The 13742-nt window shown below is 40.2% G+C and overlaps 1 protein-coding gene across 1 annotated transcript in view; it reads left to right on the top strand.

Moving 5' to 3' along the window:
- Positions 1-13742, top strand: part of NFKB1 (nuclear factor kappa B subunit 1) — a 60414-nt gene that overhangs the window by 33106 nt on the left and 13566 nt on the right. Inside the window, 8 exon segments of the mRNA XM_056327423.1 lie at positions 696-859; positions 1643-1801; positions 3772-3876; positions 5798-5889; positions 6482-6620; positions 9068-9190; positions 10262-10351; positions 11249-11440. Of these exon segments, the coding sequence (XP_056183398.1) occupies positions 696-859; positions 1643-1801; positions 3772-3876; positions 5798-5889; positions 6482-6620; positions 9068-9190; positions 10262-10351; positions 11249-11440 (1064 nt within the window).

Consider the following 13742-nt stretch of genomic DNA (forward strand, 5'->3'; position numbering starts at 1 on the left):
GTTTGGCTCATTTCCTAACCTGTCTTGTTTTTCATCAGATGTTTAGAAACAGCTTTCCTATCCTCAATTGACCCACATGAAAATTGAGTTATTGTCTTGTTTTCATACTTCTAGATCTAATTGATTTTTGAATGTGCCAGGAGATTTTTACAAAAGCAGATCTTGTATTATGGAAGTTTTGATTCAAATAGATACCTGAATCGTCTTGCTCAATGTCCAGTCTCTTGGTTAAAACATTTTCTTTGGAAAATGTTGCACTGTTTTTAGCTTAGCTTGCTCTCCAAATCATTTTGAGCAGATGGAGCTTATTCTGAGCAGTTGCTCTGCGTAACAGCCATATAGAATGACGTGTCATTGCCAAGATGGAACAAAGTGTGACAACCAGATTTTCAAGTGTTTTGTAAATTATTTCCACAGTGTAAGTCTGAAACCTAATAGATTACTATTTTTGCCAGGAGAAAATCCAATGCATTTGTACAATTGCTGCCATATGATGGTGCGCACTTTATGTATTTTGTAAGCTTGGCTATATTTTTCTTGCTGGAAAATTTGCCCTCAAGAATTAATAGTGCCTACATAAGCCTATAGAGTCCTTCCATTGGCTTCATTGTGTGGCTGCCTCTGGCGAGAGACTGCCTGCTGCAGGTTTGGCATAAAGCATTAAGAAAGTATTTCCCCCGATCAAAATGCGACAGGTTTGCAAATCTTGGAATACTTCATGTCACAAAGAAGAAAGTGTTTGAAACTCTGGAAACACGCATGATAGATGCTTGCAAGAAAGGATACAACCCAGGACTCCTGGTGCATCCTGAACTTGGCTATCTGCAGGCAGAAGGATGTGGAGACAGACAACTAACTGGTATGTAGACATGATTTTAATAGGTCTTGTATTAAAAATAGGTTTATTTTCTGAAAACACAGATTCTTAGCCAGAAAAAGGCCGTGAGTAGGAAAACAACCTATGGCCATGTGGTTTAAGAGGTGGTGTGTTGCTGTCACGTTTTAGGGAATCTGAAAGAAAGAGTCTTTGCTGTGAATATGCACATGAGAACAGAGCAACTTCCTTTCATAGCTTCCTGTAGCCACCTCTGCATCTATATTTCATTGCTTTTATCCTGTTCAGTAAATGGATAAATAGAGTAATTTTGCATTATTGCTGCAAGACATGATATCCTTAAGTAGCTTAGGGACCTTCTTTGGAGAATACTGTTTCATTCAGTTGCATTTCACCCATATCCCTGTAAAACCAGTGGTCTCCGTTGCTTTCAGGCACTGTACAGAGGGGCTAGCCTTCTATTTATCACTCTTATACCAGGTGCTCAATGTCCTTAGTGGTGGCCTTTGTCCTTTTTGCAACCTTTATAAATTGAGAGCAGAAAATAGTAATTTTCTGTATGTCTTTTCATTATATACCATATCTTAAATAATATCTGATGTGCAAACTGCAAGATGACTGCAGTATATTGTGAATAGCTGCTTCTCTCTGCTTAAAAACAGAGAAGCCGATAGATACTAAATGAAATGGAAAACATTTCCTCGCTATTGGTGCCTTTTGATAGTAACATTTGGAAAATACTTTCTCTGTTTTGTTATGGATCCTCTACCCCTTGTGTTAATTCATCTGTCTACTTACCCGTTCCAGAACGAGAAAGAGAAATTATTCGTCAGGCAGCAGTACAGCAGACTAAAGAAATGGATCTCAGTGTGGTGCGTCTTATGTTCACGGCCTTTCTTCCTGACAGTAATGGTAGTTTCACACGGAAACTTGATCCTGTTATATCAGATGCAATATATGACAGCAGTAAGTATATTTGGGTTTAATTACCTTTCTAATAAGGGGCGAGCTTTTGTACATACAAAAATGATATGTAGATCTTGCTATACGTAGACTCATCCAGCCCTGCTGCTTCCAGTAACATATAGCCCATGGATAATTGGCCCTATGTCTATTCCAGTGCACATGGTGTCATTCTGGTTTTTAATGGATGGTGATATAAGCCGTAAAGGAAGATTTTATTTTGCTGTTAGCATGTTTAATCCTTGTATTATGAGGATTTTGTAAATTCTTAGTATATTCGTAAGAAGTGCTTGCATTTTGCAGTGTGTTCAGCTGCTTTGTATGACAAAGCCTTGTCACGCAAGATGTGAGGAAAAAATTACTTTGCTTCAGTCTTTGTTGAGAATTTGACACTTTTCAGTTTTGCTGGCCATCTGCTTGTCCTTGTTTTGTGAGACTAAGACAACCAGCCTTCTCAATCCATTTCCTTTAGACCTGTCAGTATTTTTTATATTTCTGTTATAACCCTCTATTCGTCTTTTTTTCTAAGTGAATCTTCTCACTTCATGTTTTCTCTTGTGCTTTTCGATTATACTTACTCATCTTACCTGAACCCTTTCTGCTGCCTGCATTTTCCTCCCTGTAGCTGTGGATTACCATGTTCTTGATAGTCGTTACGGAATGACTCAAATTACCTTTTTTTTTTTTTTTCTTTTCCTTTGCACAAGTCACGGCTATATCATCACTTTGTAAAGGACAAAGTCTAGGTGAAAAGATAGTAAGTGCAACTGTTCTAATATAGTGTGTTGCTTGCTATTAATTCGGGAATGTAGTGATGTAGCACAATCATTTTGCATATATTCACTGAGAGAACAGAAGTGAAGTCTGCTGTTATTATGGCACACATGACATACATTTTCTGGATGAGAAAACACAATCTTTTTATCTGGAGGCTGAGGTGAACTTACCAAGCAGTGTCTTTAAGAAATCTTGATTTTTCATTAGAAACAATTACAGGTTCCATTTGTTTTCATTACTCTGTCTCACACCTGAATAATGATAGAGGGTATTTGTAAAGCAGAGAGGAAGAGGACAAAGCATCAACAGAGCCATACGTATAAAACCTGTTGAAGTTACCCTATCCCTCTGAACCTGGCTATCAAAATATTGACTCCAACTAAGGAGATGAAATAGAAGGGAAATTTTGTATGCAGGTTTCTGCTGTTCTAAGTTGCTACATAGATGTCAGTTACTACTTTCTGAGCTCCCAAGGTGAATTCTTGGTTGTTAATTGCAAAAAATTTTTCTCAATTTTTGGTGTTTTCTAATACTCTTCATTGGCACCATTCAGGCCTCTTCCACAGACCAGACACAACTTGTGGTAGCATCGCTGCCTGTCACAGCTGCTTTTACTTGTCAGATGATAGTTCTGTCTTTGGGACCAATAGGTATCCATTGATGCCTCTGCTGAAAGCCATGAAGGTGGGCTTTTTTATCACAGTCCAGTATATTGGCCGAGGGCTGACAGTGCTTTCAAGTAAGCCACAGTGGAAAGCAAAGCCTTGCGTATTGCGTTGAAGTTCTGAGATACAGGGAACAGCTCTCGAGAATGTCAGGCTGTCAAGAAAGCAGGGAAGAAAAATTTTTATTCTTTTGTAATGCGCTCTTCTCATAAAGCTAGTACTAGTGCAGAGTGCTGGGTGCAGTTCACTGCTGTGCTACTTTAGTAATTGTGCTGAAATGGCCAGGGCCTTATTTTATCGTTCACGGTTCAGTCAAAGTTTAGAGGATGCAAGATTATGCCTTTCAGATGAAAAACTGTAGATTTCTTCATTTTTGAAAAAAACAAACACAAAAACTAGACAAATTTAGGCAGGTTGTATTGGAGGCTTGTCTTTCAATTGCATTTCTATGTGTTGTGCTTGGGTTTTTGTTGAAATCTAAAACCGTTATGAAGGTACTTTTGGGGTTTTTTTACTCTTTTCTTTCAATAGAAGCTCCCAATGCCTCAAACTTAAAAATTGTAAGAATGGACAGAACAGCAGGATGCGTAACAGGAGGGGAGGAGATTTACCTTCTCTGTGACAAGGTGCAGAAAGGTAAGAGTCCAGAGTATTGTAAGGCACACCAGGGTGTTCACCTGGCATATACATGAAGCCTGCTGTGCTGCCACAGTATTCTCCCACTGTGATAGTGCAGCAGGATTTGTAAGCACTCAGCCTTTCTGGAAGTCAGGCCAGCATTCCAGAAAATCCAGACAAAAAAATAAATCAAAATAGCCTGCTGCAAAGAAAATACAGCTTGCGTTGCCTCCACAAAGGACATGCTCTTCTCAGATTTCTGCCCTTGCCCATGTTCTGGGATTTTTGTGGGTGGTGGGTCCTGGGTGATGTTCGACTCTTATCAACTAACACCTGCTCAGAATTACTCTAAAGTTTCTGATTCATTATTAAGTTCCTGATTATAACGAGTAAGTATGGGCATTCTGTGTTAACCACCAATGGGAACTAAATGCATTCAGTACTGCTGCTAGTAACTTCATTTTTTTTATGTATATGCAAGTGGTAGAGATTACTTGGTGTAAACAGATACTTCTCACAGACTCATTTTGGTAATCTCTGCTCATGGCTATGACTGTGTCAGGATTGAGCCATGTGGATTTGGGTGCTCTTTTTTTGGATAGGAAGATAATGGTTAATGTGGTTGGTTGTAGTATTTGGGCTGAACTAAAAAGAAAAAAGATGGGAGTGTGGGAAATCCTTTGTAATTTTCATCTATAGGGAATACCTGAAACTCTCTGGTACAGATTGCGTGGTGGAGTGGGTGTCCCATTCTCACCTGTTTGGAATCAGTCCCTGCATATGTTGTCAAAATCATGCTGACATTTTCTATTAATACAGGCTGTCCTTTTCCACCTCTTTCTTGCAAATGTTCTTCTGCCACTTAGGAAAGAGAGAGGGCTCTGGAGGCTTTTAAAGGCTTTCGAAAAACTGTTTTCCATCGGTAGTGTATATACCCTCTGCTATCAGAAGGGCCGAGATGAAACATAACTTTTGTGCACAAAATAAATAAATAAATGTCTGACTCAGTGGAAGCCCTGAGGTGGGGTTTCCCCTCAGCCAGATCGGGGTTTCCCCTGACCTCATTGCTCTGAGAAATCTCCTGCCTGAAGGAGCTTGAGCTTGCAGGACAGCATGACTGGAAGTGGTGGTTCACAGTCTTGAGACTAGCAGGTGGTGGTGGATCAGAGGAAGCAGTTTGTCTGCTCCAAAAGCCTGTCTTGCATCAGTCACCCTAAGAGAGAGTAGGCTTTTTCTGTTTTCTTTCTTACCAGGGGTGGTGGGGAAGGAATATGCTAGTGTGCTATTTCCCAGCTTCTCCTGAAAATAAATAAATACAAAGAGAACAAATAAAAATTGTTCAGAGGAACAGAAGTCAAATCACATGTTTCTGGCCCATGCTGTGTCTGGGGGGTGTGGGATCACTGCTAACATGCCGCTCGCTCACATCACACCCTTGCCATCTCTCTGAGCTGCAGCTCTGAAGTGGCACGCTGCCAGCAGCAAGCGGAACTTGAACTGTGGCACTTCAGGTTTTGCTACGGTTTTTTGAACCGAAACTGTTGGAGGAGAGAGGGTGGTTTCTACGTTTCATGCTTCAAGTTCTCCCCTCCCTACATGTTTGTTCCAAATAAAGCTCCTCTGGAATGTTTTATAGCCCTAGAATAGGAAGAGGTAGCAAACCTAGTTCTCCTTTTACTGCTCAGTAAATAGCAGCTTCAGTGAAGTCATTAGAATTAGGCTGATCTAAAATTGATGTCAAGAACGGGTTATTTATGATGTTTTCATAAAATGGATAAAGATAATTGTCTGTCATGTACTGTTATCATCTAGCCAAAAAGTAACAGTGTTGATTTTTATCTGAAATAAACTTAGCCAAAGTTTAAACAAATGCACAAACATCCCAAAGTTGAAACAAATACACAAACATCCCAAAGAGTGTTTGTTTCACTCTTTGCAGATGATATTCAGATACGTTTCTATGAAGAGGATGAGAATGGTGGTATGTGGGAAGGCTTTGGAGACTTTTCTCCTACAGATGTACATAGACAGGTGAGTAACAGAGCATTTATAATTTGTTAATGATTTTTCTCATCTCTGTAAACTAGGACTATATTCCAATAAGTAAATTAGGTGAAAGCTTGTGTTCCATACTAATCTCTTCTCTTCTTGGTTACTTCTTAATAATAATACAGTCCTAACTGTTCTTTAGAGATGTACATTAGGTAACTAGGCAGGTTAGGAATACAGTGTGAGGAAACTGGGAGATAGACCCATTGCTTTAACATGCAGCACCAGTGTAAATTGGGATAGGATATACAAAAAGCTCATGGAGCTCCTGTGAACACACTGAGAAAGCCACCAAATAGATGCTGAATGATGAGGGGACAAACGGTGTGGTACTAACACACGTGATGCGGTGATACTTTGCATGGCAGTTGTGTCTTTCCCAGAAGGCTTTAGGACTCGAATTCAGAAGTGCAACTGAAAACTGAAATGGAAGTTTATTGTTGTGGCAGCTTTTGCTAAGAATTTTTGCCTCCCAAGCTGTTAGCCAGCTCCTACAAAATAACACAAATGTAAAAGCAAAGTTTTCAAAACCCATGCTCCATGATAGATGCAATTGTCATTGTTTCCTTCACAGTTTGCTATCGTGTTCAAAACACCCAAGTATCGAGATGTCAATATCACAAAGCCAGCATCTGTATTTGTACAACTGCGTCGGAAATCTGATCTGGAAACAAGTGAACCAAAGCCTTTTCTCTACTATCCAGAAATCAAAGGTAATTCATTAAACCTCTTCTATATATTGGAAACAGAAACTGTAGGGTCCCTAGGAATGTTTTTAATAAGATAGGACTTGTTGTATGAGGAATTTTTTTTGTAGTTGTTATTTCTAGAAAATAGAATATTTGCCTCCTGGTTCTATGCAGAGCTAATATGAAATGTGGTAGCTCTGTAATGGGTTTGTAGCGTTTTTTTGTTGGAGTGATAGGCAGTAAACCTGAGTATTTTCATAGTGAGGCTTACTCCCTGCAAGTTTCCTATATGCACATATGCCTGTCCATACAGTAGATGGCACTCTCTTCCTCTTGAGTTTCTGCAAAGCAATATACGAGGACTTTTTATTGTCGGCGCTTCCATATGAAACCTTAAACTAAAGACAGGTTCGTATCTGGTTGAAAAAGTACGTATTTTGCAGTTCTCCCCTTTTACCATCCCAGCTCACAATTTCACTGATGGTTTTTAAGTTTCCAGTTGCCTCTACTAGTTAAGTAAGCCCAAGAGACTTCTTGTGAGAGCAGGGAAAGTGCTGTTTCAGTCACTTGTGTTAAAATTGTAGTTGCTTAGCAGAAGTAAATAGTTTGCATCAGGCCTGCTTCCTAAGTTGATAATGAAAAGAAGTTTTAAGTAGCAGATCTGGGCCCTTTAAAGTCTGCATTTGAAATGTTTGGTGTGAATGGCAGCAGCAGTCATGGTTTTAAATATCAACAGTGTTAATGATATGGAAATGCCTTGAGGCCCATTGAATTGGTGTTCCATTGTACTAAGACAATATTTCTGCTTAACGGTTTACTTGCCTGCAGGTTACGCTATTAAGTCCTAATCTTGCACGTTTTCAGTGCCTAACTTAGAGCTGTGTTAAATCAATACCCTGTCAAAATCTCTGGAATGTGTGTGCACCAGTGGTAGCGGACTAAGGACAGCTGAGGAGTGAGGGGGAGTGGTTGATGTCCAAGTGGATTTACCTAAGGCCTATTATAACAAAATATCAGGAAGCATGCATACAGAAAAACTTCCAGAGTTGCTAGAGGATTTTGTATTGGTAATCATTTCAAGAACATCTTGCACAAGTATTGTGGAAGGTGAAGCGTACAACTGCAGAGCAAAGTTGCCAGATTTGAAGCAGACTTATTTTATGTGCCTCTTACTGGAGTAAAATCAACTCAACGTTGTTATGTGCATTTTTGGATCCCTTACATGACCTAATCATGAAATCACCATTTATGGACTGCTTTTTTTCCCCGTGTTGCAAGTGTTAACACAAACTTAGACACGTGCATGTGGATTTGTTGTTTGTTTCTCTGCCTAGATTGCTCTCTAGAGTTTTCCCTCCCTGTCAGTGTGAGTATGCCTGGTGCGTGCATGCGTACATACTTCCAGATCATGTATGCCTGAAAATAATGCACTTGTACTTTTCAGTATACTGTTTGATGGGTTCAGCTATCTCATTTGGTGCACTGACTGATGTGCCTGTGCATGAAATTTCTTTTTGTCATATGGCTGTTGAAAACTATTAGATCGTTTGATGAATGAAGGATATTTTGTTATTTCCTCAGCAGTTCCACTGGATTTTAACCCTTGTACTGTTTGTATCCTTATTTTTGTAGATCTTTTCATGACATTTTCACTTTCCCCAGTCACTGGGATACATTTACATCTTTGTGTTTTGCTTTCCAGGGGGGCTATGCTATGGAATATTTAGACTTCTTTTCCTACTGTGGCTCAGCATGGTTTGACAGTATTATGTCCTGCCCGAAAATAAGCTATCTTTATTCTGGTGGCTTTCCTGATACTTTAAGTAAACCAATTCAAGCAAACATTGATTTCACTATTTCTTGCCATCCCTGCCCTTAAACAAAAGTTTAAAGGGCATTGCAGGTACTATGCACTGTTGGAAATCAAAGTGCCTTGTGGTTTGCTGACCCTTTGATAAGGATCCATTTCTGAAGCAGATTTGCTTGGTAGAAGAGCCTGTGCTTATATTCCCCAAAGACAAGTTTTCTTGAACCAGTCTGTGGTTTGGGGCACTGGTGCTGGTTTATGACTTGGCTTAGACATAGAAGAATTTTGGAACTGCTGATTTCTAGGGGTCTGAGTACCTGAGGCACTTTTGAAGGAAACTGAGCCCCCATCTCTGCACGTTTCCCTCCCAGTCTGAGCACAAGGCACCTGACATAACTGAAGAGGCCATGCGGGCCCGAGCAAAGCTGCTGGTCTGGCTGGGGACTTGGCACTAGCTTGTTTCTCACAGGAATTCTCACTGCTCCATTACATACAAAGTTGTTCTGTTATTTGGAGCTTGAAGAGAGTTGACTTTTCTACAGCACTCTGCATTTCCTTTATATAAAATAGTACACTGCAGTAATGCTTTCTGTATGCACATCCTGTTCTGTGTGTGGCCACCAGTAAGAGTGACTCCATATCCCATCTATTCCTTCTAACCCAGATAAGGAAGAAGTGCAAAGGAAACGACAGAAGCTCATGCCAAACTTCTCTGATGGCTATGGTGGAGGCAGTGGCGCAGGAGGCGGTGGCATGTATGGAGGGGGAGGTGGCGGTGCTGGCTCTGGTAAGGCAGCAGTTTTGGGGAAAGAGCGGAAGGGGGTCTACTTTGAGAGCAGGACAGATGTTTATTCTGATTTTTAAAACGTGGTGAGGATTTCATCTCTTTCTAGGTAGATAAGACCTGACTCACCTGTCTTTTTACCAGCGTTACTCATTTCAGTGAAGCATCTTGTTTTCTAAATATTTTGTCAGCTCCTTTGCCTTCCTACTTGGATATATCTGGTTTCTGGTGACTTTTTGTTTTGTTTTGCATTTCCTCCTTCCTTGAAGCTTTAAGTCAGGTATCCCCTTTCTAGTTGAGGGAGGCTGAGTCAGGAATCCATCATACCTTGGCTTTGTTGCTTCCTAGGGCCTCGAAGGCACTGAAATCCATGAGACAGCTCAGCTAAATACCATCTTGGGTGTTTAAAATTAAAACAGGTTCCTCATTATTTCTGAGACCAGGAGTGGAATTTGGCAAATTAACCCTGTCAGTGCAAAGAACTGTTAAAAAATTTGAGACGCTATTTAGCAAAATTTCTACTGTGCTCTATCTGTTGAAGCCAGAGCATATCTGAGATGCTGGATCATAAAAGCCTTGCTTTGATTCTTGCAGCAGAACATTAAAAACCTGTAGATCAGCAAGTGTCATCTGAACCACAATACCTTTGCGACCCTTTTTTTTAGAGCAGGGGACAGAGCAGCAGTTTTCAAATAGTTACATGCATTGCTAGCAGTGCATCTGTAGCATAATACCAGAATGCAAATCTATTGTAATCACAGAGATTTGAAAGCATAGAGGTAGCTTGTGCAGCCTCAGTTGAATTTTAGATGAAGCATACTAGTGATACTACATTTGTGTGGTCTTATGGATGCTGAGATAGAGTGTCACTAGCCAACCATGTAGAATTTATTTGGATTTTTGAAGGGGTAGGTTCACCTTCAGCCTAGAAAATTTGTTTTAATCAAATGGAGTAAAGCAGAAAGTATGTATAAAACAACATTTCAGGTCTTTAGGTTCAGTGTTCTTCCAGATAGTGTTTTCCTTGCTTTAGGGTGCAATTGTATTAATTCTTAATCTTTTCCCTTTCTTTAGGGTTCAGTTACCCTTCATATGGATACTCTGCTTTTGGAGGAATGCATTTCCACCCTGGCACAACAAAATCCAATGCTGGAATGAAACATGGTAACACTAAAAATGTCATCTTGCAACAGCTGAATTGAGTTTAACCTGCAGTGTCCTGCAGGTCTAGCTAAGCATGCTGGGGAGGGCTATATTTTTTTTCCCCCTGAGAATTGGTGTCTCTTCTACAACCTCTGGCAGCAGAGGGGTTTATATAGATTGTACTGCCCTGAGTCTCTTTTATTCTCTCCAGGTCTACCTTAAAAGGTCTCTGTGTGTTCCCCTTTACTGCTAACTCCTGAGAAGCAGTCACCAAAACCCCCACCACAAGCTTCTGTATTCAGTGTGTTTCAAGCAACAGCCCTTTTGCTTGATTGAACATGCTGATTACAGGTCACACAAGGACTAGACCAGAGAAAAGGTATCTTCCTGTGTTGCGACAGTCTGGTACGACACAGTAGCCCAGAGAAATTACAGTAAAGTTAATGGAAAAGATCAAGTTAATAATAAGGGCATTTTTAGCTTCTTAAAATAGGGAAGTCATTTCAGATTGACCTGTTGAATACTCTGGAGTTATTTCCAAAGTCTCAGGGATGAATTTGCTGTCATAAACCCAGAAGTAAATCTGAGTAATTCTGCTAGATTTCCTGGGAATACTTCAGACTTGCATTCTTGCACCATAAAAAGAGAGGTATGTTTGTTCTTATATATAAAAGTTTATCTTCAAAGCAGAGGCTGACAAAAACATAACATCACTTCAGAACCAGTGACATTGCTATGTCTGTTCCTTTATATTGGCATCTGGAGTGTTATGATTCATGATTGTTTAATGATAACACCTATGTGGAGGTAAATTTTTGGACTGGGTTCTTTAGGGTTTGGTTTTGGCTAGTTGAGCTTTATCACTTGCATAAAAAAGCAACAGTATTAGACATTAATGAAACTGATTTTTGTTTGAAGGTCTATCAAGTAGTACAGCTGAACAAGATGGGAAGAGCTCTGATAAACAATGTGACAAATGGGACACGAAACACGACGTGAAAGTGGAAGCTATGGAGAGGAATGAGTGCAGAACCTCTGGTGATAATGAGGAGGAGGGTGCTGCTTCTTCCTGTAAAACTGAATTAATTGAAGCGGATTGCAGGTGGCAGGGTAAGTGGACAAGTAAATGTATTTAAGGTAGGTCAAACTGCAGTATGGGCAAAGCTGCTGTTAAAGGCCTGGAAACTCCATAAAGGTCTGCTTGCTGTTTTCAAAATATGGTAATGCCTCCTAGAGGAAACAGGAGGGATTCCATTCCCCCAAATCGAAGGTTCCTCCCCTTACATCCTTCTGTAAGATAATCTTCCACCTTTGTACTGCCACTGGGCAACTGAGCTGCTGCTTGTCATGCAAGGAGAAGAGATAGTTTAGCCTGCCGGGCACGTTTAACACTGCTTTATAATAAACCTGTAAGAGGAACACTGAAAGCAGTGAAAGTACGTGGAATGTAATTCAGCAATTGACTTAGCTTTTGATATTTGATAGCTTTAATGGATGAGTAAATGAATGTTGGCTGATTGTTGCAGTAGTCCCTGCAATCCTACTGTTAAATTGCATGCAAAGTAGTGTTAAAGGTTTGAATTTAAAATGTAAATGTGTCTGTTCCCATGTGACAAATACACAGTAAAATAACACTGCTGTTGGGTAGCAGTCCTAATAGCTCAGACAAAAGAGGAGGAAGGCAAGAGTAGTCAGTAGAAGTGGTTTAGCAGCAGAGCTGTGAAATACAAGAAGACTACAAATCACCCTTTACCAAACAGTAAGACATCCTTTTCCTGGATTGTTTTTTAAAAGCATTGTTGAACACTTTTTTTAAAGAATTTGAGTAATCACTATTCTCATAGTAGTGGTAGGAATTGAGCAGAAAGGAGGGTTTTGTTCTTGGCTTTTACCAAGTGCAGGGTGATCTTAGACCACTTTCGTTGTTCCCTAGGTCAGAGTGGGCACGTGGTCTGGTGTGTATCAGCCCTGTGTGGCACTTGCTATTAACAGCACTAGAAACTGTGGCTTGGGAAGCCAAAGTCGCATAGTAGATGGGTTAGTTGTAAAAACCTCCAAGATGCAGCTTCTTGTGATGTGAGAAACAGATGGTGTTCCTGAGAAAAGCTGAAGAACTTGCTGTTTGCCATTCTGGTTGTGGTAAATCCCGTGACTGAGTCAGAGAGCAAATTCTTTTGCTGATATGTGAAGAAATAACAACGTCCACGTAGCAGTCACCAAGGAGGGGCGTGAATTGTTGACCTGGATTCCCAGTAATGAATACTGTAGGCAGGAAGTTGACTGTTTCTTTATCTATTAATAATGGCGTGAAACGAGGCAAGTTCAAGCTCCAGATTATATGAAGAATAGATATAGAAGAGGTTCCATGAAATAGCTACTGCAGGTTAGAACATTTGGGTATTAAACTAAAAGATGCTATCATGTGGTATTTTGAAGGATATCTTTCCTGTGTGCTTGATATGGGAAACCAGGGAGGTTCAGCATCCAGGTTTTTGGTCTTTGGAAATGTCTATAATGAGAAAAGACTGAACTGTTTAACACCCTTTACCCTGGGTAGGTATCCTCAACATAACATCCATTTAATGCTGTTATTTAGTTTAAGAGGTAAATAGCAAATGTAAATGTGTCAGCCTGGGCATATAGTATAGGACTCACAGTGATGTATTGGCTAGAACAGTAAGCTTCATGGATAGCTGAGTCAGTCTTTGCTTTACAGAAGTGCTGTATCCATGTTCATCAGGGATAGGCTTCTGACCCAGTCTAAATGCGTAGCTGGGAAGCCAGGGTGTTCTCACCCTACGTGTGCTTTAAATGACAAAGTCTGCTTTACTTGTTTGCTCTGAAACTGTAATTTCTAACCTTACAAGGTTTTATAGAAACATGAAACTTAAAAATACAGGCTGGTTTCAGATGATACTGCTTCCCAGAATGATGACTGTGGTTTGAAAGCTCATCTGTTTCATTTTCACTGGTTTCTTGCTGATACAGAACCACAAAGGTATTGACAGAGCAGCTAGAATGACTTTTTTCCACAAATAAGTTTATTTCCTCCCCTTTTTCCCTTTTGCTTCCCCACCATGATGAATTCTGCTTTTTGATTTCTCAATGCTTGCACATTTTATCAACCTGAAATCAGGATACTAAAAATACTAAGCACTGTAAATACTGGAATGTTTTAAACAGGTGAACAGACTCTCCCTGCTGCTGCTGTAAAGCAGGAGAGACTGCGTGATCTGAGTTGGAGAGGGGGCACAAAGCCCTGCATTTATCCCATAGCTTTTCAATGAGTTTTTGTGCAAAATCTGACAAGTCACTTGGGCGTCTTGTGCCTCAGTTTCCTCAAGTCTAAACTACTCAGAACTGCATGAGAGGTTCTTCCGAGTGCTGTACAGACAAGAGTCCTCAGATGTAG

This window comes from Falco biarmicus, chromosome 1, assembly GCF_023638135.1.
Source record: "Falco biarmicus isolate bFalBia1 chromosome 1, bFalBia1.pri, whole genome shotgun sequence".
NCBI classification, from domain to species: Eukaryota; Metazoa; Chordata; class Aves; order Falconiformes; family Falconidae; genus Falco; species Falco biarmicus.